Source organism: Patagioenas fasciata, chromosome 25, assembly GCF_037038585.1.
Source record: "Patagioenas fasciata isolate bPatFas1 chromosome 25, bPatFas1.hap1, whole genome shotgun sequence".
NCBI lineage: Eukaryota > Metazoa > Chordata > Aves > Columbiformes > Columbidae > Patagioenas > Patagioenas fasciata.
In genome coordinates, this window is record NC_092544.1 from 7,033,422 (window position 1) to 7,057,044 (window position 23,623).

Sequence of the window (23,623 nt, forward strand, 5' to 3'; positions counted from 1 at the left end):
CCCAAGTATTTAAGGACAAGAAAAGGAATCATTTAGCTGCACAGAACTGTCTTCCAAATGTATGGAATGTATTGGTTTGGGTATTTCTTTGAAGCCCCAAGTCACAAGAAAGAAACAGCACCAAGTTTAACAATAACGGTTTCTCAGTGGTTTTTGAGAACTTTTCCAAAAACCATTAGGCAAAAAAAAAAGCATTGAAAAACAAGAGCTGAGTGATACAATGTGAAAATGGCAAAAACCACACTCCAAACAATTGTTATTGCAAGAAACAGAAATCACACACAAGCTGTACAAACATACACGTTACTGGCTCTGGACAGACAGACGCACACCACGGCAGCACGTTCAGCTGTGGAAACCTTGAACTCACACGATCTAAAACCAATCTGACATTATCTGTACAACACAAAGTCAGACCGGAAATATTCCGGCACATTCACAATGAAATACAATGTGTTGCTGGGCACAAACACCAATATTCACATCAGAACTGTGCAAACCATGGCATTACTCGCTTTGGATTTACAACACAGCCTATGTTTTACTGGAAAACACATTATGTTAATGTTTGGAAAGTTAATACAAGGCTACATTGTTTAGAATTCAGTGTAGTGTGTAGGGAAAACAGTGAGAACGTGTGTTTTTCGTGCTGCTTTTGACAGGCTGTGTCTCATCTCGGTGTACTAAATGTGGCTTTTCTTCCGTGTGCACACCGAGTACAGACCCCTGGTTTTGGGATCACAGTATCACAGTATCACAGTATGTTTGGGATTGGAAGGGACCTCAAAAGATCATCTAGTCCAATCCCCCTGCTGGAGCAGGAACGCCTAGGTGAGGTCGCACAGGAAGGTGTCCAGGCGGGCTTTGAATGTCTCCAGGGAAGGAGACTCCACAACCTCCCTGGGCAGCCTGTTCCAGTGCTCTGTTACCCTCACTGAGAAGAAGTTCTTTCTCAAATTTAAGTGGAACCTCTTGTGTTCCAGCTTGATCCCATTGCCCCTTGTCCTATCATTGTTTGCCACTGAGAAGAGCCTGACTCCATCCTCATGGCACTCACCCTTTATATATTTATAAACATTAATAAGGTCACCCCTCAGTCTCCTCTTCTCCAAACTAAAGAGCCCCAGCTCCCTCAGCCTTTCTTCATAAGGGAGATGCTCCACTCCCTTAATCATCTTTGTTGCCCTACGCTGGACCCTCTCCAGCAGTTCCCTGTCCTTCTTGAACTGAGGGGCCCAGAACTGAACACAATATTCCAGATGGGGTCTCACCAGGGCGGAGTAGAGGGGAAGGAGGACCTCTCTCGATCTACTGACCACCCCCCTTCTAATACACCCAAGGATGCCATTAGCCTTCCTGGCCACAAGGGCCCAGTGCTGGCTCATGGTCATCCTGTTGTCCACCAGGATCCCCAGGTCCCTTTCCCCTACACTGCTCTCTAATAGGTCATGCCCCAACCTATACTGGAACTTGGGATTGTTCCTGCCCAGATGCAGGACTCTACACTTTCCCTTGTTAAATTCCATCAGATTATCCCCCGCCCAACTCTCCAGCCTGTCCAGGTCCCGCTGGATGGCGGCACAGCCTTCTGGCGTGTCAGCCACTCCTCCCAGCTTAGTGTCATCAGCAAACTTGCTGATAGTACACTCAATTCCCTCGTCTAAATCATTAATGAATATATTGAATAATATTGGCCCCAGTACTGACCCCTGAGGCACTCCACTAGATACTGGCCTCCAACTGGACTCCGCACCATTGACCATCACTCTCTGGCTTCTCTCTTTAAGCCAGTTTGCAACCCACCTCACTACTCTATTGTCGAGACCACACCTCCTCAATTTAGCTGTGAGGATGCTGTGAGGGACTGTGTCAAAGGCTTTACTGAAGTCAAGGTAGACCACATCCACCGCTCTGCCATCATCCATCCACCTTGTTACATTCTCATAAAAGGCTATGAGGTTGGTCAAGCATGACTTCCCCTTGGTAAAGCCATGCTGACTGCCCCTAATGACCCTCTTATCCCTGATGTGCCTTGAGATGGCACCAAGGATAAGCTGTTCCATTACTTTCCCAGGGACAGAGGTGAGGCTGACCGGTCTATAATTACCCGGGTCCTCCTTCTTGCCCTTTTTAAAGACTGGAGTGACATTTGCTTTCCTCCAATCCTCGGGCACCTCTCCCGTTTCCCAAGACTTGGCAAAAATGATGGATAGCGGTCTAGCAATGACTTCAGCCAGCTCCCTCAGCACCCGCGGATGCATCCCATCTGGACCCATGGATTTATGGACGTCCAGACTACTTAATTGTTCCCTAACCCAGTCCTCATCGACTAAAGCAAACTCCTCCACTAACCTGGCTTCATCCGGGGTCACAGGGGTACAGGGTTCCCCAGGACATCCTCCAGCGGAGTAGACAGAGACAAAGGCGGCATTCAGCAATTCTCACCCAGATGGACACCAATCAAAGCCTTGCCCAGCCCAGCTCGCTGGAGCAGCGGGGCGGGTGCCGATGGGGCTCCAGCCGCACTGCCCTGTTTGTCAGGAGCCCCAGCGGTGCCTCCACCCGGCTGAGCAGCGAGCGGCCCAAAGGCGCAAGGCTAAAATCGAGATATTGTCTTCAATGAATGTAATTGTGATCTGTTTGTATATTTGAGCTTGGCGTGCGGTTTGCGTGTCTGAGCTCAGCCTTTTACTTCGCACGTTTATATTTGGTACCAAAAGAATTTTGTTCGGGGAGATAATTACAAAATGAGAACCGGTTCCATTATTAAAGTGCCACCGCGCTCCCCGTTCAGATGCATCTGTACACATGAGAGTAAATGAGAGGGGGAAGTGATGTGAATGTGAAATTCTGGGTTAGCTGTGTTGCAGTCAGTGTTGTTCTGCGCACAGACTGATCTGGGTCTGAAATTAGTGTAAGAAACTACAAAAGGGAGGAGCTGAGGGATGTAACTATTGCTCAGCTAATTGAAATTGCATATGAAGTTTATAGTCGCAGGAACTAAATGAAGGGAGAAAGAGATTTTAAATCAGACTCTGCCTTTAGGGTTTCCGATTCATAAAATACAACCTGGGGATAAAGCACTAATTAAAACCTGGAAAGAGGAAACTCTGACCCCACGATGGGAAGGACCTTTTCTTGCCTTATTAACTACAGAACCAGCCGTTCGGACTGCAGAGAAAGGGTGGACACACGGCTCTCGAGTTAAAGGACCACGGACGGGAGAAAGAACCTGGGGAGTAACCCAAGGACCAGGGGAATTGAAATTGAAATGAACACGGGATTGGTGATGTAACCACTATCAGCACTGTTAATGTGAATGTCCAGTACAAAGAGTGAATCGCCCGTGCACCCAGCGCTGTTTGGCTTGTGCTCTAACGAACACGTGTTCAAGGAATACAGTTAAGGAATTGGATTAAATGTTGTTTATCCATAGAAAAAGCGTAAGCTACGTATTTCAGTTCCTCATTTGCAAAAATGCTGTAACTCTGTGCAGCACGACCCCTCATCTTTATCTCTCTATCTTTCCACCTCTTTCTGGCATTAACAACGCCCAGATCAAACCTCTCAGCACAGACACTGAGAAATGCCCGCGGCCCATGCTCTGTCAGTTCCTTGGAGCTGCTGCTGTTCTGAGATCCCAGGAGGAGAAACTTCTCTTCAGCCGAGTTTAACACGGAACCTGTTCTCAGCAGCCGAGCCTTCTCCTCTGTGCAAGGGCAGCAAACCGCAGGTTTGGAACCCACAGCCCCTCAGTCCCGCTGCAGCCAGCGAGGAGGCGACGAACGAGCGCGGACACCGAGTCCGCCCGCGGGACGCGCCGGTCGCGCTTTGTGCTGCGGGGTCAGCGGTGCGGAGGGCGGGGAGGAGCTCATCTGAGAGCTGAGGCTGACCTGCAGTTCAGGGGGTTTTCCACTCTCTGAGCCACCATGACGGCACGGCTGCCAGAGACTTTGTTATTTTAATAACTGTTCAACTCAGTCACATTTCGTATAAAAATTTGGCGGGTCAGGCGAATAATCGGACAGCTCTGTCGGGGTCCTGCCGGCAGCGCCGCTCGGCTCGCCCCTCCCGGTGACGCAATTTCCGGCTACAGGGCTGGGGCGAGCGGAGGCTGCTGAGCGGGTCCGGGGGGCCGAGCGGCGGGTCCGGGGAGGCGAGCGGCGGGTCCGGGGGAGCGGGCGGGAGGGGCGCCCGCGGTCGGGGCGCGCGCACAAGGATCCGTGTGCGAACGGGCCCTTGGAGACCCCGGTCCCGGGAACCCTCGGAGCTGAGCCCACAGCTGCCGGTCTCTTGGTGCTTTGTGCAGGTGACAGCGCAGAGGCCGCCATGAGAAACCCGGGTGTCCCCAGCACGTTCCTGTTGGAGCAGCGCGTGGCTTGTGCAGCTTCGTGTGGGCCAAGGGAGGCAGCTGTGTCCGTGTTGGCTCAGGTCGGTGCAGCTGCGCTTGGATTTAGAGCAGTGACCCTGGCTGGCTGGTTGAGCCTTGGGGGTTGTTTATTGCTGAGAATGGCAGGGGTCTGTTCAGCAGGTCTTGAATTGCTGTGCACTTTACCCTGCAAGAAGGGTTCGTTTTCAGTGTTATTCATTCAGCGTAGCTCTCTCCATTGTACGGATAAGTTTTCCCGCTCTCAAAGGTTCCCTCTCCATTTGGTGGTTGAATTTCTCAGCGTCTCTTCTGCCGTTTGTTTTCCTTCTCCTGCAAAGTGGGGTGGGAAGGAGAAGGCAAAAGGCTCCGCTGCTTCCAGGCGGGGACTTGGTTGCTTGTATAACGTATGTCTGGTTCATCTCGAAGTAGACAGAGAAGAGTGGTGTTAGAAATCAATCAGCTGCCTCCTGTTGGAGGGACAAAGTGTGTTGGATTTGAAGGCGTTGGGCAGGACAGGAAGAGCTGCCTTCCTGGGTCAGTGATGGGCGTTGGCATGTGTTGTCTGAGCTGGAGCTGATGGCTGTCACCACTTGAGCTCTAGAATTACTCTGAGACCCAGGAATCTCCAGTTCCTTGTGGAGCTTTTCCAGGCTGTGGAAGCCCCTTTCTGTCACAGATTGTAACGCAGCCCTTGGAGAAGGGGGCACTGCTTGAGGTTCCTCAGTTTGGGCGTTGGGGAGGCGTCGTTCTTGGGCTCACACTGGGCGTGAGGAGACGTTTTCACGTGAGCTGAAGGCAGCTCTGGGTAGCCAAAGCTGTTAACCGGTGTTAACAGACGCTGCTGCTGAGATTTGGGGGTGAAAGTGCCACAAATGTGATTTCCCAGGGAAAACAGAGAGATTTGTCAGTGCCTGGTTGTTCCATGGCACATTGTAGTTAAGCACAGTGGTAATTTTGCATCGATTTTACACAGGATTACTGGCTCTAACAGACTGGTTGCATCAAATGAATGTTGACTTGCTGCACTGGTGGCCTTGTGAACAGCAGATGGCTTCTGGAGGGGGTGACATCTCCTGTGAGCCCAGGAGTGCTGAGCCCATCATACAGGGAACGACCTCCCCTCCCCGAGCAGGGCAGAGGACCCAGGGATCCGGGCTGCCTGTCTGTGCTCCTCCCCTGCCCCAACACCAAAATACATTCCTTGGGGGACAGATATGGGCCTGGACTAAGATGGTACATAAGATGTTTTTCCAGTAATTGTTATTAAAAACACACTAAACTCATGTGATGTTTATTTCAGTTACGTTCCCACTTGTTCACAGACCAGGCCCAAGGACATCACAAATCCCATGCACTTGGGGGCGGTTATCTGGCCCGAGATACCATTCTCACGAGTCTGGGCTATAACGTTTTACAGTTATGAGAAACGTACTTCAAAGTACTCTGTCCAAGGCCCTTTCTATGTTATTATGTTAGTATTATGTCTTTGACCGTCCAGATGGTCATGTTAGTATTGATCTTCCTTTATCATCCAGGTGGCTGGAACCGCACATCTTGCTTTTCCACATTTACTTTCCAAGAGGCTGCTGAACTGTGGCAAGGTGTTGCTGTCTGTACGGAGAACATGGTTGTAAAAGTACATCATGGAGATGCTCACACAGCCCAGAGTCAGCCACTGAAGAATATCAAAGCAAACACAGGTATGTCCCTGAAGGGCTGCCAGCTCTGCAGGGACAGAAATCGGGTCTTGGGAATCTGAGATCCCTCTTCTGCTCCAGTCAGTGAGCACAGACTGGTGCTGGAAACCGCTCAACATCCAGGTTGCCCGGGCAGCAGCCACTGAGACTGGAGTTATAAACCGATTGATTCCCCCACTGTCACACTGCCCCACAGTGCCCAGAGGATGCTGACCAGGGCCCCCAGCATGGGGATGTTTGGGCCAGGGGTGCAGTGAAGGGAACCCCGCGCCCCGCAAAAAGCCAGGGAGAGCTGCAAGGCGGGCGGGGGAGAGGGCAGGGGAGGCCGTGCCCCTGGGGACACAGCTCCATCCCCCAGCTGCTCTGAGCCCCACTCCGGCAGGACTCCCCAGGCTGTCCCGAAGCAGAGCGGCACCCCGGCTGTCCAGCTGCTCCCCTGGGACCCCCCGGCCTCTGGGCTCCAGCCTGTGGCCAGGGAGCCCCAGGCGTGCGGGTGCCCCAGGACCTGCTCCTCCCCGCTGCCCCAGCACTGCCCTTCTCTGTGGGCTCTGCCCGCTGCCAGGGCTGGGGGAGCCCAGGCTTCCAGGCTGCTTTAACTGCCCTGGATCCCCTGATCGGTCACTCTGTGAGGCACCGATCTTGGTGAACGGGCTTCTTGTGCCATGGGCCCTGGGCAAACAGAGCTTATCAGAGCCGCTGTGGGAGCAAACATCCCTCCTCGTGCCAGGGGAGCTCCGTCCTGCAATGAGCTCCGAGCGGCTGCCTGGGAACAAGCGCCCGCTTCATCATGTCCCTCTGGATGGCCACGTCCTGCTCAGGGACAGCGCTGGCCTGGGCCGAGGATGGGGGCATTGAAGGGACACTCGGTGGGGACAAGGGCCTTTGGTGAGCTGTGACCAAGTCCCAGGAAGGGACAGGGCTGGAGCCAGAGCCTTGTTGGGGACAGGGACACTGGGACACACCATGTGGGATCAACTCTACAGGGCGGGACCCAGGTTGTCTGGGAGGGCGCAGTGACCCCGGACAGGGACAGGTGAGAGCCAGGGCAGGGGATGTTCCCTCTGCTCTGTTCTCAGCTGTGGCTGCAGACTGGACCAGTTGGGGGCTGGCGGTGCAAGGGAAATGGGGTGGGCTGGAGCTGGGCACTGACACCACCCCAGCACTTCCCCCAAGCCCAGCCCTCCTCTCCCAGAGCCCAGGATTCACCAGTGCTCCCCATTGTCAGTGCCACCAGTGACTGAGGATCCCAGTCACCAGCTGTCCACATTGCCCCAGCTGTCTTCCCACCTCCCAGAGTTCCCTAATCCTGGGGTCCCTGGTGCCCCAAGAAGAGGAGTGACTCCCAGCCCCTCATTTATTTAAGGGGCTGGAAAGGGCTCAGAGATAATTGTGCTTAGAGACCCCAGATTTGAGGCTGGTGTCATCTCTAGGGGGGGTTCCATAGGGAAAGACTGGCCTGGGAGTTGAGGGGCACTGGGAGGTGGTGGTGCTGGGAGGTGAGGGGCACTGGCAGGTGGGGGGATCAGGCTTTTGGGGTTGTTGCAGGATGGTTTCGAGTTGGAGCAGTGGGTCATCACCATAGGGTGTCTGGCTGTCAGGGACACACTGCTGTCCCCCCTCACCACTGTGGATGCCTGGGCCCTTCCCCGTGCAGCTGCCCCATGCAGGAAGCGGCACTGATGCCAGGGAAGGCAGCTGGATCAGTGCTCAAGGTGGGAGTGACTCTGTGCCAAGGCTGGGTTGCCAGGGCGGGTGTCTCTGCCAAGCTTTGCCCTGGGGGCTGGAGGCGTGGGGAGGGGCAAGGAGTCCTCCTGGGAGGGATAAAGGTGCCCTCACCTTTTCTGGCATCACCCAGGACTCGCTGCACCGCAGAGGAAGATGAAGGTCGCAGTGCTCAGCGTGGCCCTGCTCTTCACCATCCTGCTGTGCACCCCAGAGGATGCGCAGGTGAGGCTCCAGTGAGGGCCCCCACCGGTGTCTTGTCTTGGTGCCCCCACACCCCTCTTCTTTGGGCCTCCCCATTCCATCCTTTAAGACCCCTCAGGTATCTCCTCCTCAGGATCTCCTCTGTGTCCTATAGAGGGTCCCCAAATGCTCTCCCTTTGATGGATGCCAACGCCTTTCTTTCCATCTTTCCACTCCACCCTTTGCCTTTCACCCTGTCCCCTGCGGTAGTGCCCCCAGATCCCCCTCCTTGAACACCCCCTCCCAAGCACTTTCCCGATCCCCGCGTTTTGTTCCTCTGCTGTCCACTTCCTCCTGCCCCCACCAACAACCTCACTTGAATTCCCCATGTCCCCTCCCCTTGAACTCTTTACCCCTCACTTGCATCCCATGCAGTCCTGTCCCTCCAGCACCCCCAGCCCGGTCCCTTGGGTTCTGCGAGTTCACAACAGTGCCCTGCCTCTGGGTCCCCCCCAGCCACCGTCCTCCTTGGAGGCCCCAAATTCCCATGTTATCCTTTTCTCCAACCCAAGCCCTGGTCCGCCATGAACAGGTATCCCAGGTGAAACTTGGAGGAATGAGGTTGGGGGGAGCAGAAGGGATTTTCACGCTCAGATGAGGGAGAATCCAGGGGCCTGGGTGGGGCTGGGGACACCTGTGCCCCACCCACAGCCCCATTTGTCTCCAACCCCTTTCTCTTCTTTCATAGGCATTTCCAGGAACATTGCTGGAAGCAAGTGGAGGGTCTCTCCTGCATGTGAGTAGTGGGGCGGACTTGGAGGACATCCAGTCTGGGAACTGGAGGGCACCTTGGTCCTCCCCTCCCTTGCTGGGGCTGGGACATCCCAGTGACCAGTGAGGTCTCATGGTCTCTCTACAGCAGGGACTCAAACTGGGGCGAGTGAAGAGGGCTGCCGTAGGTGTCACAAGTTCTGCTGCCCCACACCCTCCTTCCCACGGCCACGAAACTCCAGGGCATCCCAGTGTTCCCCAGAACATGCCAGTGTGCCCCAGTACACTCCCATGCACCCCCTGCAGCCCCACAGAACATCCCTGCTCCCCAGTGTTTTCCCAGGGATGCCCCATTGCCCAGGGCTCCCATTGCATTCCCTTTATCCCATCACAACCCACTACAGCCCAGTGCACCCCACGATACCCCAGGACACAGCCCCTTCCCCAGGACCTCCACTGCTTTCTGTGCCCCACCACACAAACTCACGCACCCCATTTTCCCTGGAGTCACCTTCCCCAAGGACCCCATCGCTTTCCCCTGCCTCCCAGTGCACCCAAGTGTGTCCCTCACCCAACCTTTCTCCCCAGCTCCCTCTGTCTCTCAGGGTGGATGATGTTTTGCAGCAGAAACACCAGGTTCCAGATCTTCCAGATGCTGAAGTGCTAGTGCAGCCATCTCCTCCATTGCTGGTGAGCAGCATCAGGGCATCTCCAGCCCCACAAAGGGTCCTGGGTGGGCAGAACGTGGATCTAGAAGCAAACAGAGGAGACTGTCCATGCCCTGTGTCCCAGGCCACGCTGGACAGAGCTGCCCCCATGACTTTTGTTGCACCCAGCGGGGCTCTACGGACCCAGAGGGTCACCGTGCAGGCCGGGCTGGGGCTCTGGGGCCTTACAGACCCCAAGGATCACCCTGAGGGCTGGGCAGGGTTCTGGGAGATGTAGGGGCATCCGGGGCTAATGACACACTGGCCAAGGAGCTCTGGGTGCCACGTGGATCTCAGGAGAACCGAGTCTTGTCCTGGGCTGATTGAGGGCTCCAACTCTTCTCTCCTTCCCTGGGTCTCTGCAGAGAGAGACAGTGGGGAGAAGCCTCCCCTCGTGTCCCAGCTGACACTGGAGATCTCATTTTGGGCTCTGATTTCAGAACTGAAACTGATGGTGACAGCCGTGTCCTGTCCCCCTCCAGTGACATGAGGAGATGATCATCCCTGGATGACCCCGTCTGATCCCCTGGGAGCCCTGGGCCATTTCCCTCTCATGATCAGTAAATCCCTTCAGCAAAGCTACGCCTGCGTGTGGATGTGTGTCCGTGTCCATGCTCCCACTGCTGTGCCGGTGCCCGGACGCCTGGGTCCTCTCTGTCACTCTGCCCGACACGTTGCCCCTCGTGTCGTGGCCTCAGCAGAGGAGGTTTTTACCCTCATGATTCTGCAAGTATTGCACTAAAAAGCTGCACCCAGCGCATGTGCCTGATGTGCTGCTCTGAATCACATCAATAGTCAAAACTGCTGTGTTTGCTCCCCTCCCAACTAGAGCAAAGTGAACACCTGCATTTCACTCTCTTTCCCAAAGAGCCGATCGTAGGAAGTTACATTCACATCCTAGGATGGAAAAAAAAAAAGAGAAATAGGAAAAGCAGTCCAGACAATGGAAAACAAAATGGAAAAACATTCTATAAGGAAACAAAAATTTTGCAAGAGGCATCCACCTGTATTTCATATCAGAAATACGCTCAGTGCCGATGTTTGCAACAGGAGGTGTACAACGTGGCATTCTCTGCACTGCTTTAAATCTGTTATATAGTATTACTAGATAAGTAAAACAATGATTAACTTGTATGAAACCTTGTTTTCATCAGAGTGCACCCACTTCACCTTGTTTCCTCTGACAAGCTGTTCAACTGGCCATATGGGAGAGATTCTAAGGTAATGTCTTGAGGACTCATGTTGGAAAGTAAATGTGGAAAAGCAAGATGTGCGGTTCCAGCCACCTGGATGATAAAGGAAGATCAATACTAACGTGACCATCTGGACGGTCAAAGACATAATACTAACATAATAATATATAAAGGGCCTTGGACAGAGTACTTTGAAGTACATTTCTCGTAATTGTAAAAAGTTATAGCCCAGACTCGTGAGAATGGTATCTCGGGCTGGATAACCGCCCCCAAGTGCATGGGATGTGTGAATGTCCTTGGGCCTGGTCTGTGAACGAGTGGAAAAACAAGGGAGAAAACATCACATGAGTTTAGTGTGTTTTTAACAACAATTAGTGGAAAAACACCTTTTGTAAACATCTTAGTCCAGGCCTGTACCTGTTTTTGAACAGTGGTACTGTCTGATGGCTTTCCTCCTCGTCTCCAGATGAATGTGGTAGAAAATATAAAGCAAGGAAACGTCCTTTGGCCCAGCCGAGCGCCCCCTAGGGGAGGGGGGGCCTGTCATCCCCGGGCCTGTCACTGCCTGCTGTCCCCCCTGAGAGCAGCGAGGCCTCTGATTCAGCTGCAGTTTGTACTGTAACCGTGCATTTCTTGCTGTGGGCAGTAGCGCTCCAGGCTGAGTTGGACACCTCTGTTTCCCTCTAGACACTCTTCCAGAACGTTGTGCCCCACCACTGCCTGGGCTGCATCTGGTCCCGAAGGGACAAGAAAGAGAACAAACAGCTGGCACAGAGCATCAGAGCCACCATCTCGCAGTTCAACGCCGTCACCAACTGCGTGCTCAGCACCATCCTGGAGAGCAAAGAATTAAAGACACAGCCAAGAGCGAAGATCTTGGAGAAGTGGATCCGTATCGGACGTGTAAAGTGTTTATTCGCGACTGTTTAACGTTCCTTGTGCGGGTGCCGTGGAGCTGGGAGGGGACAGGGGGGTTGTAGCGGGGAGTGATATTTTTGATGCTCAGTATTTGTAGAGCTGCCCGCTTAGCAGGGAGAATGTGCAGCAAGCAGGACACGGGGCAGACAGAAGAGCACTGACTATTGGTGATGCTGACGTTTAACGCTCCTGTGTTTCTAACCGCTCCTTTCACAGCAATGTAGGATCCTGAACAACTTTTCGTCTCTGAAGGCCATCGTTTCCGCCTTGCAGTCCACCTCGGTTTATCGCCGGAAGAAGACCTGGGCCTGCGTTCCAAAGTAAGGCTGTGCAGTGTGTCACTGGATGTGTTTTGGTGCTTTTATCTTTTCTGTGCCCAACTGTTAACGATTCTTGAGAAAAAAATTGTCCCCTGATCTGATTCAGAGTGCTTACAAACAACTTAAATCATTGAATCTTTTCCTGTACAGGGACACAATGCTGATGTTCGAAGAGCTTTGCGAAATCTTCTCCGACTGTGACAACTTTGCGACGAGCAGGGAGCTGCTGCTGAAGGTGGGAATGAGCTTGAGTTGCCAGGTTGTGATCTCACCCAAAGCCGAGCTCAGCCCTGTTCCTGACCAATGAGCTCCCGTATGCGGTGCTTTGGGGAAGACGGGTCTGTAAATCCCGGCTTTTCTGCCGGGGCGAGAGGTGCCGCACAGCGAGATTTGACGCAGAGGAGTTACGAATGAGCACTTTGGCTTATATACCGCTCTGTGCAGACATGAACCGCTGGCTGAGATACCAAGGATGATGTCGTGAAAGCATCATTTACAAGAGCGCTGTTTGGTGAAGCAGACTAGTTGTGTTTTGTTTGCTTCCACAGGAGTATTCTAATTAGTATAATTATGACTTCTCAGTCAATTAATCCACCATTGCTCTGACCGTTTGCAGGGAGTCACACAAGGCACGGTACCTTACCTGGGTACCTTCCTCACTGACCTCGTCATGCTGGACACAGCCCTTCAGGACTATCTCGAGGTAATTTGGGGCAATTTTTGGAATCCTAAATCTCCTCCCTCCATTGCAGACACTGTGTCTGCTCCTGCATCTTCCACTGGGTGCTAGTGCAGTTCTTAAAAAGAGAGGAATGTATTTAACAAATAGACTCAGGTACACGAGTGCTGTGGCTTATCCTAGAGCTGGAAACGGGTCTTTGTAGAGGCCTTTGGTCAGGGCAGCTCTGGCCTGTCCCTTGGTGTCGCTACTTCATCCTGTTCATCCTGTTTGTGATTAACTCCAGCCGAGCCTGTGCTCTTCTCCTCCGATCCCTTCTCTGTCCTTCCAACAGGGCGGCCTGATCAATTTTGAGAAGCGGCGAAGGGTAAGTGGAACGGTGACTGTTCTGTGATCGTTAGTGCCTGACGCTCTCTGCTAGAGCGTTCTCTTGGCGAGGCCTGTTGTCTTTGCTGGGCGTATCCAACAGCCGCTCACGTTACTCAGAGGGTGAGGAAGGAACAGTCCCCGGCACGCTGTGAACCTCTGCCGGGCTGTGCGGGGCAGCGCGGGAAGAGAAATTCCTTTTAGATGCGGGCAGCAGGGGAAGAGGAGCCGCAGGGCACTCGCTGCCGCGGGAGTTACGTCTGGGGCACATTCCCCCCGTTTGGTGTTCACGGGAACACGTTACACGAGCGTTACATGTTACTCCTTAACTTCCCCATATCGAATGCAAAAATGCATCTTTAACGTGGCAAGGATGCTGCAGAACCTCGTGTCTCTCCTGAGCTGTGTCTGGCAGATGGCTGCTGGCTTCTGTTCTGTGACATGGACGCTCTGTGCTACACCCACTCCTGCCTGACTTCATCAGCCAGGTCCCTGGGGCTTTAGGTCCAGAGATGCAAACACACACACACACACGTTATTGTTAGTGCATGAAGGTGATGCTTGGGATCTCTCCTCTCTTCCAGTTGATCGTCCTCCCGTTGAACCCTCACAGTTTGTCTCTGTTCCGCCGAAGAACCCTGACAAGATGGGATTTGATGAAGTAAGGAACTTATTTTGCTGCCATTGTCTTGTCTTCCTGTTTCTCACCTAATGGAGCTAGGATCTCCCTGTAACTGACCTTCCAGCCGTTTCCCATTCCCATCTCTTCATATGTTTAAGCTCTTTCCCAGTCACTCTTCTGTTGGATTTCAGCTTTTTGCCAGGAGCAAACAGCCATCCTTACGTGGGGAGAACTTCTGAGGCCAGGGAAGCAGAAGGGAAAGGGCTCAGGGAGCATTCTTGCCCTCTGGCATTTGCTGGGGAGAAATGAGGCCACTCAGGTCTGTGGGCATTTCATACCTGCTACAAAACCCCCAATTAAGGTTGGTGTGCCAGGGCAGTGCTCAGCAAATCTGTGGGCTTCCTGCATTGGTGGTACGGATGTTTTAATCCAGCCAGGAAGAGATGGCAGAAGTGGGAGTGAAAAACACATCATTTAACTCCCCCGATTCTTGTGCCATTTCCTCTACATCTGACTCTGTGGGGCAGCTCAGCCATCCTTCCATTCTGCAGCAAGAACTGGTCGTTCGGGAAACCTCTCCTGTGTTCCAGTGAGAGACAGGAATGATTTTCTCCCCTGAGAGAGGCACTGGGGAGCCTGGAGAAGATGGGGGAGGCTCTCAGCCGAGTTCTGTCCAAGATGGGGACGTCTAGGAGGGCTGGAAACCATGTGTGCTCCCCCCTTACTGGGGCAGCTCTCGTCCTGCCCTGCTCGGTCACCACATTTTTCTGCTATGGCCTTTAAAAGTGCATTAGAAAGGTGGTTCCTGACAGCGGTCCTGCCCCAAAACCCCGCAGAAATCCCTCTCCTCCCTGTTCTTCGTGTTATGGAGGGTGCAGGCATTGAGGGGAAAGGCTGGAGAGGGATCTGCTGTGCTTTAATTAACCAGGAGTTGTGTTTTTATGCAGCTGCCAGGGTGGCAGTTGTGGAGACCAGAGAAGCCTTTGTTTTCTTGGCTTATTCTGTTACATCTGTTTATACGACACGTGAATTCCAAACACGATTTGTTGGAGCGTCTGTGTTAGGGCGCAGCTGTTGTGGGTTTTTTGCCGTGTTGTCCTTTGTGGCTGCGCTCTATTTATCCAATTTATTATTTTTGCATTTGTGCTGACCTAGAACTGGATCCGCTTCTTACTGGCTCGAGGTTTTTGCTCCACAGGCTACAAAGCTGCACTTGTCTGCCTGGGACTGAAAAACATCCCAGCCCCTCTGCAGTTTACCTGCAAATGAGGGGTTTGGTCCTCTGCTCCCCACCAAAAAGTCTGTCTGCTTAGGCTTGGGCAGAGCCTGGCGCAGACATCTCTGGGTGTGATCTGGGCTCTGTGCTGGGCTTTCTGCTCTGGCAGGGGAAGCAGCAGATTTGTTTTTTGTGAAAATTCTGTGATTTTTTTGGTGAAAATTCTGTGATTTTTTTGGTGAAAATTCTGTGAATTTTCAGTGCCTGAAGTAATTTACAAAAATTCTCTTTGCTGTGTTCTTGTGCTTGGGTGGTGACCCCGCAGATAATCCTAAATACAGGTAGTGGTGGCATTGTGGAGAAACATGTGGGCCGATGTTCCTCTGGGACTGGAGCTGGACATTTGACTCTGTGTTTAATATAAATCAAAACATCTTATATCTTTGGAAATTATAGACTTGGCTGTAACTGGTCTGCTCTCACCTTTATTCATCCTTGATGAGCAGCTTCTCCTTGTGACATAAAACGTCCTTAAAAAGTAGTTGTTAGACAAAGAATGAACCTCTAACCTTCCAACTCAAAACCAACCCCAACTTTCTGACAAATTCTACGCAACCTGGGATAAAATCACAGCTGGTATTTTAAGATCTGCTGCTGAAGAAGGGTAGATGAGAAGTCACTTCTCCTCCTCGCTCCCAGGCTGTGAGCTTGATGTCTCTCTCTTCAACCCAGATTTTCCTGATCAACCTGAAGCGCCGGAAGGACAGGCGGGATCGGATGCTGCGGACTCTCTACGAGCAGGAGATTGCAGTCAAGATAGCAGAGGCCGTGGATGGGAAGTGAGTTTCGGCTGGGGTTGCTGATGTTTGCAAAGAGGGGGTTGTGCTGGACACCATCTCCTTGGGTGCCCTGACCTCCCTCCTGCTGGGGATGGATGGGCTGAGGGAGAGGTGGACGTTTTATTAACCTAACTGCCCCTGCTTTGGGGCAGTTTGACTCTGTTTGTGTCTTCTTTTGTCATTGGTCTTCATGAGAGAACCAGGGCGGTGTGGGTCAGGCTGATAGAATCACAGAATCATTTGGGTTGGAAAAGCCCCTCAAGATCATCGAGTCCAACTGTTCCCCCACCCCTGGCACTGCCCCATGTCCCTGAGAACCGCATGTCCGTCTGTCCAGCCCTCCAGGGATGGTGACTCCAGCACTGCCCTGGGCAGCCTGTTCAATGCCCCACAGCCCTTTGGGGAAGAAATTGTTCCCCAGATCCAACCTAAGATGAAAATCAGGTTAAAATCATACTCCTTTCTGTGAACTGTAACACTTGCACACAATTAGAAAGCAGCAAAAGTGTGTGAGAGCAATCATCTCCTGAGAGATTTGTCTGTCCTCGTGCTACAAAGCTGTTGGGCTACAGTATTAACCCTGACACAGCCCTTACTTTAAGGCATGTTAAGATGTTTTTATCTTGAGAAATCAAGGCAGAAATTTTTGGTCTGGGACTCGCAAAAAGGGAAGTGGGAACCCCCATGCCATCTGGTGGTCTCGGAGACTTGCGCACCCATCAGGACCTCAGGAAAATATTTGAAGCCAAGCTCCTGCCATATTGATGGTCCCACAAGAAGTCGTTGGCAGAGTTAAGGATATCATTTCTAAGCTTGATTTAGAATGTAAATCAGTTAGTTAATTTTTCTCCCGGTTTTTGAGCAAAGCAAGTGCAGGAATTTCGTGAGTTACAGCTTATCTCTGAACATCAGCAGCGCTTCCCCCATTGCGTCTGTGTCCGACTTGAATTTGCTTTCTATTTAAATGCTGATAGGTGTTCTCTCTTTCTCAGAGCGCTGAACACGAGTCGGCTCAAAGCTCTCAGCATCGACACCGGGACCCGTGCTCCTCGCGGCCCCTCGCCCGGGGAGAGATCGGCTGCTTCCTCAGCCACTGCTGCATCTGGGAGGAGGTGAGGGGGTGCGGGTGCCCTGGGGAGGGTGCTGAGGGCAGGAGCAGTGGGAAGGCACACGGACGGTCCCAGGACAAATCTAATACCGGTTTCTGGAAGTGTAGGATGGTTTTACTTGGTTTGTAGGGGATCGCGTACAGGGGTTCTCTTGAACACATTGCTCAGCTTTCTCAGCTCTACTCTCCGTTTGCCAAGTGATTTTTATCAGAATGTTTTCACGGTTGGTTTTGCAGACCATCTGATAGCCTGTTTGGAGTGAGTTTGTTTAGGAGAAAGGCAGGAAGGTTTTGAAGAACAAATGGTATTAAAGAAACTCCTGTTTTATTTCCCTGGTTCTTCATGTGTGCTGGAGCAAGTTCCAGTGGCTCTGCTAACTGCTTTTTTTTGAGCTGGTCTATCATAAATAAATTTAGCAGCAGGGATCTCTGTTACTTGAGCTAACAGGTATTGTTTGGGTTGTAGTAGCTGTAGCTTCCATCTGTCCTGGTCACCTGGGGAGTCACACTTGAGAGGATCTGGGCTGTGCTGGTTGGAGGTGCTGGAGTTACACAGCCTGACATCAACGGGAGGGATCATTTCGAGCGAGGTGGGATGTGGAGGCAGGGAGAACAACTTGGTGCTTAGAGAAGACTGGTCTAAGGCAGCAGCTGCCCAAATGTGACTGTGATGGTTGGATGATCCAAATACCTTTCAGCCAGCAGCAGGGACTTCAGCACTGAGAAATCAGGCAATGATTTGGGGCTTGAGACTTCTGCATCACCAATGGTCAGATGGTAAGATGGGAACCCACTTGCAGGATGCCTTTGCATGTGTGTTCTTGAAGTTGCCAGGGCCAGACTTTGGCTGTGCTGGATCATTCTCCAGATTCCAGAAACACTTTTTTTCCGAACAGAAACAGGTTTTTCTGAACAGTGGCTTTGTTGTCAAAGGAGGAGGTGGTCGTGCAAGATGGCAGCTCACGGGGTTGAGGTGCTGCAGCATCACATGGAGGGTTTTTCTAGGTTGCAGATGCTCAGCCACAGGATATTTTTGGACAGCTCGTCCCAGCTGAGCTGTGAATCTGGGGCTGGTTCTCCAGCCTCCCTACCTGTATGGTCCAGAGGGCCAGGACCAGGTCAGGATGGCCCCCAGAGATTTCGGGGCCACTGTGATCACTTCTGAACCATCTTGTTTCAGGTGGTGAACAGAGAACTGGAGAAGACGCTTGTTATTGAGGACGAGTTCAAGAGGAAGCTCATGAAGCTGATGGATGACATTGAACAAGCCCAGCTAGACTGGGAGCTGATGTAAGTCACTGGCCCTCGTGAAGCTCTGGGCACACAGGGGACATGAGCAGCAGAGATGGAGGGTGATGCTGGAGTGCAGGGAAAGGTGGCAGAGGCTTCTTGATGGCTCTTCCCATCAGGATAACTCTGCTTCTGGGCCAGGCTGGTGCTGGGGTGCCCCAGCTGTGTTGGGTACCACTGGTGCGCTTTGTGGGCAGTGCTGGTCGTCTGGGGACACCGCTGTGACAGAGGAACTGCCGCAGCTCAGCGCTGAGGCTTGGACCGTGTCATCTCAGCTGCCTTATCAAGTCTTTCACATCTGTACCACCCGCTGGGGTAAGGTTTGAATGTCTGAGAGTGGTACAGGATAGAAATGTGTCAGGGATTGCTTCTTAGATCCACCCTTTGTCCTTCCCCGCTTGACATGGACAGTTGTGTGGTCCTAACTGCTGTAGATTCACATTTAGGTTCCGATTTCTGTGGTCTTTTCCCCCTTTAAGCTACATTGGCCGGAAAAGGATGCGGGTGCAGGAGCCTGAGGAAGCGGTTCCCAACGTCATGAACCTGGTGGAAGCCGATTACTCGTACTGGACCCTGGGCTACGCGATCTCCTTCCAGGGGGCTCAGAAGCTCATCGGAGCGGAGCCTTTCGGCAAGATGTTGCCGGTGGATGAATTTCGGCCAGTCATGTACAACAAGCACCCGGTGTGAGTAGGTCGGATGTCTTCGTTACTTGGGTTCACGTGAGCTTGGTCTTGCTGAATGATTAAGATCTGGTTCGTAGATTTGTGTAGTGTATATCATATGTGTTAATATCTATATATGCTTATGTATACCCTTGTTTATGTGTGCACACTTAGTGTGGTACATATAAATGATTAATTTTGGAGCTTGGAGTCCAAATTATTCACGTTACAGTTTTCAGCAGGTTGATGACTTGAGTGCTCTGTGGGGCACTTCAGAAAATGGAGCTCACTTCGTGCTCTTCAGCTTCATCTGCAAAAATGTTGATTTATCAACCAGTACTGAGACCTAAACCAACAAAAGATCAGGTTAATAATCATTCGGTTCTTTAGTGTTTTAATGCTGTTTGACTCAAGCTACGCAAAACCTCACGGCGCTTAGTATGCAGCGTGTGATGTTGTGATGCCCACGTTTTATTTTTCTAAAGCTGAATGCAGTGGGTAGAAGGTCAGACCCCACCACAGCAACGACCTGTGCTGCTTGGGACACATTCACTCAGTGGATGGGCTTGGATCTCGCAGTTATAAGCATTTCACTCTGTCCCTGATGATTTTTCTCTCCTCTTTAGAGCAAAGTACATGGAGCACTACAAGTCCAGAGACTTGAAAGCCTTTTCAGCAGAACCCCTGCTCGTCTACCCCACGCACTACACAGGGCAGCCCGGCTACCTTAGCGACACAGAGACCTCCACCACCTGGGACAACGAGACCGTGTCGACGGACTGGGGCAGAACGCACTCCTGGAAATCCGGCCGCAGGGCACGATCCGCAGCGACGCCCAGAACAAGGACGCTCTGCCCTCGCAGTCGTCTCTGGATGCGCCGTCCTCCAGGGACGAGCTGTGACCGCCCGCGGCCCCGCGGCTCTGTCGGCGCTGAACCTGCCTCGCGCTCCGGCTTTTCACCCTTGGCAGTGGCGGAGCCGCTCTGCGTGTGGTCTCCATCCCGCTGCTTCGAGTGGCAGAGCACAGAGCCTGGAGCTGATGTGACAACTGACCGAGACGCGCAGGGCGAGGCGGGAGATGGAGGAGGAAAAAGAACGAGTGATGCAGACTGGCAGGAAAAAAAGCAGAGATCTGAACAAAAGCCCTCGCAAGCTTTTGTAAAAGAAAAACCAAACCTTGAATGACGTCTTTCTACAGTTCCTTGTGTAGAATACTGTATTTATAAAGATTAATATATAGAGGTGTACAAGTGTTCATACCTTTCTGGATCGCTGTAACTAGGCTACTGTGTAACTGTTAGTCCTCGTAGGTTCATAGGCTTTTTATAACCCTGTTCGCTGAGAGAAACTGCGGGCGAGTGTTTGGGTATTTGGGTTTGTTTTTTCAAAGGGAATCAAAATGGTTTCCAAAACCATGCAGCTCCCTGGAGCAGCGCTCCATGTAGGGTCATCTCCTTCATCGCACGCTGATAGGAAAGGATCGCTGGCTTCCCCTCTGCAAATCACAAAACTTGCCAGATCTGAGCGGGCCTCCCAGTCCGGAGCTGCCATCTTGGCGTGCCTAAAATCCTGGGAGCTGGCAGCAGGAGTGGAGGTTGCAAAAGGGAAGAGTTGGTCCATGCCATGTCCTGCTTCACCCCCTGTGCCTCCACTTATTCCTTCAGGAAAACAAAGCTCCACAGCCTGTTTGCAGGCCTGTTTAATTAGTCCGTAAAACCAAGTGTTAGGACTTGCAGGAACTTTAAAATGTTTGGTTACGAACTGCTTGACATTATCCTTATCAAACCAAAGCAACTTACCAAGATGTTGGTGGTGTCATCCGTACTGTTCTCGACAGCCCCGACAGAATTATTGTGCGTTACAGGACGGAAAGGCAGCTTGGCTGGATATTTTTTCACGTGAGGAGCAAACTGGTCTCTTTTTTTGGATGGGTTCTGATGTACTTGCTGCAGAGTATGGTGATTATTTTTAAAACAAAACGATTCTCAGAGGGCAGGTGATACCGGCCTGCACTGCTTGGGTTGGCTGGGATGTTCTCTGCGCTTCCCACCGAGAAACTCACCCGCTGGAGATCTGTACGGTTGGGTATGTGTGCCTGGGCTTTCATTTGTGTTTGTTTTTTAATAACTCCTGGCGGATGTTGTGCTTTCTGCTCAAGAAGATGTGTTCTTACCTGTCAGCCGGTTTGATAATGCATAAAACCCGGTGCAAAATGGCAGCTGTGTGTGCTGTTCCATGGGGTGGGAGCAGGCCTGGCAGGGAAGGCCAGCGCAGGCCGTTCAGCTCTGTCGCTCCACCACGGAGTCCCTGCCCGTGGAAATGCGCCTGTTGTGCCGGGAAGCCGAGTTCCTTCTGCTCCGCAGGCTGGAGCAGCGTCCACGTTGCGTGGTGAGCATGCGGAGCGGCTGCGCCGCGGGGGCGTCGCTCTCTGACAGCTCCTCTCCTTTCCTCCTCAGCTCTGGCTTTCCGAGCGGCAGCCCTGCTCTGTGTGAAGCGCGGTGCAGCACGGCGATGCTCCAGACGGCGGCAGACGCTTGGCGCGGCCCTCAGCAGCAGGACGTCTGCGAAGCGGAGCATCCAGCGCGGTGCCGCTGTCGGTGCGGGTAGGAGCAGCACGTGTGTCAGCACAGCTCTGGGTTCCCAGCCGTTCCTCTCCTGACCCGTTGTGATCCCACGGGAGCAGTTTCTCCATGAAACGGCCCTGGTGTTCCTCACAGTTCTGCCCGCTGGGGGCTGGAGACGGAAGGGACAGACACACTGCAGAGCTCTGTTTAACTTTGATTTCCCTAAGCAGAGCAGTAGCAATTTATTAAAAACTACTTGACACTGCAGCTGGGGTTTTTGCTTTATTTGTTTGTTTGTTTTGAGGTGCGTGGGTTTTTTTTTTAGTTGATTTAGGAAGCGAGTTATTAATAGTACAAGAGGTTTGAAGGTTTCACGGACGGGAGAGAAATAATTAAGGATCTAAATGTAATGAATTAGATGAATGTGTCCGTTTCATGGCCTCAGTGGAGCCGACTGTTCTTTCACCCGTACGTGTGCGTGTAGGTGCACTTTTCTATTTATTTCCATCTGCAAGACCCGGTGGCTGCCCAGCGGTTCCACAGCTCCGACAGGCGCTGGTTCTCTGTCTGTGCTTTCAGCTCCTGGGCTGGTGCTGTCCGGGCTTTCCCTGCTCAGCACTGACTGTGTTTTGGGAAGGCAGGAGCCAGTGCAAACCCTTCTCCGCTGTTCTGCTCTTTTTCTGCTCTTTTTCCCCTTTGCTGTGAAGCTCAGCTGCTCCATGAGTTATTGTGTTCTCCTGTGAGCGTGGGGTTTGTCCTCTGCTGTGGAGCACGAGAGCGAAGCCCCCGGAGCCCCGGCTGGTGCAGACCCCGCAGCGAGGGTGACAGACCCGGAGCCAGGAGCAGTTTCCCCAGGGTGAGGAGCAAGTGGAGCTGCTCACACCAAGGGCACAGGCAGGGTTGGTGCACGTCACCGGTTCTAAGGCTGTCACCAGAACCTGACAACCTGACAACAGTGTGCTGGCTCCCCGGGCAGTTGAAGTACAACCAGAACGCAAGAGGCAGCTTAAATTCGGGGTCGTCTTTTTGCCAGGAGCAACAAATGCCGTGATGGAGACAACGGGGAAAAGGTGGAAACTCTCAGACCGCGGTGCAGTCTCAGAGAGGAAAAGAGATGAACGAGACACTGAGGAGCGGGAAGAGTTGACGTATTTATCATAGAAACATTAAAGGTTATAGAGATGGAATGTTACACGAGATCAAATATTTAAATACATTCGCTCCAGACACAAAATAGTGTTAAAAAGTTCATCTATTTATTATAGATACATTAAATATTATACAAAGCTCAAACATGATCTAAAGATCAAACATTAAAATCTACTAACTCCAGACAAGAATTGGTGGGAAAACGTTTGCATATTTATTAGATAAGTATTAAATATTAAATAAAGATTAAATAGAATACAAAATCAAACATTAAAATATATTAACTCCAGACACAAATTAGTGGTCAAAAGTTAATCTATTTATTATAGAAACATTCAATATTATATAAAGATTAAATATCATATAAAGATCAAATATTATCTAGAGATCAAACACTAAAATCTACTAACTCCAGACGAGAATTGGTGCAATAAAGTTCAAGTATTTATTATATAAATATTAAATAAAGATTATGTATTATATAAAGCTTAAATAGTAATCCTAGTAACTCCAGATCAAAAAATACTGGAAAAATGTTTACGTATTTTTATAGAAACATTCAATAATATATAGAGATTAAATATGATCTAAAGATCAAATATTAAACTATATTAACTCCAGACAAAAATTAGTTGAAAAAAGTTATGTATTTGTCATAGAAATGTTACATATCTATAAAAACTAAATACTACATAAGGATCAAATATTAAAATATTTTAACGCCAGACAAGAATTGGTGGGGGAAAAAAGTTCACATATTTATTATGTAAATAAAGATTATGTATTAAATAAAGATTATGTATGATATAAAAGCTCAAATCTTAATATATATTAACTCAAGAGAAGAATTAGTGGAAAAAAGTGACGTATTTATGATAGAGATGTTACATCCATGTAAAGATTGAATATGACATAGGGATCAAATATTAGAATATTTTAATGCCAGACAAGAATTGGTGGAAAAAAGTTCAAGTATTTATTCTATAAATATTAAATAAAGATGATGTGTTCTATAAAGCTCAGTTATTAGTATCTATTAACTCCAGAAAAAAAGGGTGGAAAAAAGTTTCTCTATTTATTTTATATGCATCTCTAGATATGTGATATAAAGCTCAAACACTATCTACAGAAGAAACATTAAAATACATTAACTCCAGACAAAAATGGGTTGAAAAAAGTTGATATACTTATCATATCAATATTAAATATTATACAAGGATCAAATATTATATAAAGATTTAATAA

General features: G+C 50.9%; 1 protein-coding gene and 1 non-coding gene across 2 annotated transcripts; both read left to right on the forward strand.

The window, feature by feature from the left end:
- The first annotated feature begins 4,902 nt into the window (after positions 1 to 4,902).
- LOC136112660 (small nucleolar RNA SNORD45) lies at positions 4,903 to 4,987 on the forward strand. The gene has a single exon (XR_010652934.1). It is a non-coding gene; the product is annotated as a small nucleolar RNA SNORD45 (small nucleolar RNA).
- A 10,444-nt stretch (positions 4,988 to 15,431) lies between these two features.
- Positions 15,432 to 19,688, forward strand: LOC136112397 (procollagen galactosyltransferase 2-like). The gene is given in 6 exon segments (XM_065857036.2): positions 15,432 to 15,602; positions 16,595 to 16,714; positions 17,891 to 18,000; positions 18,480 to 18,686; positions 19,292 to 19,467; positions 19,470 to 19,688. Coding segments are annotated over 6 exon segments (882 nt in total). The 3' UTR covers positions 19,568 to 19,688.
- The last annotated feature ends 3,935 nt before the right edge of the window (positions 19,689 to 23,623 follow it).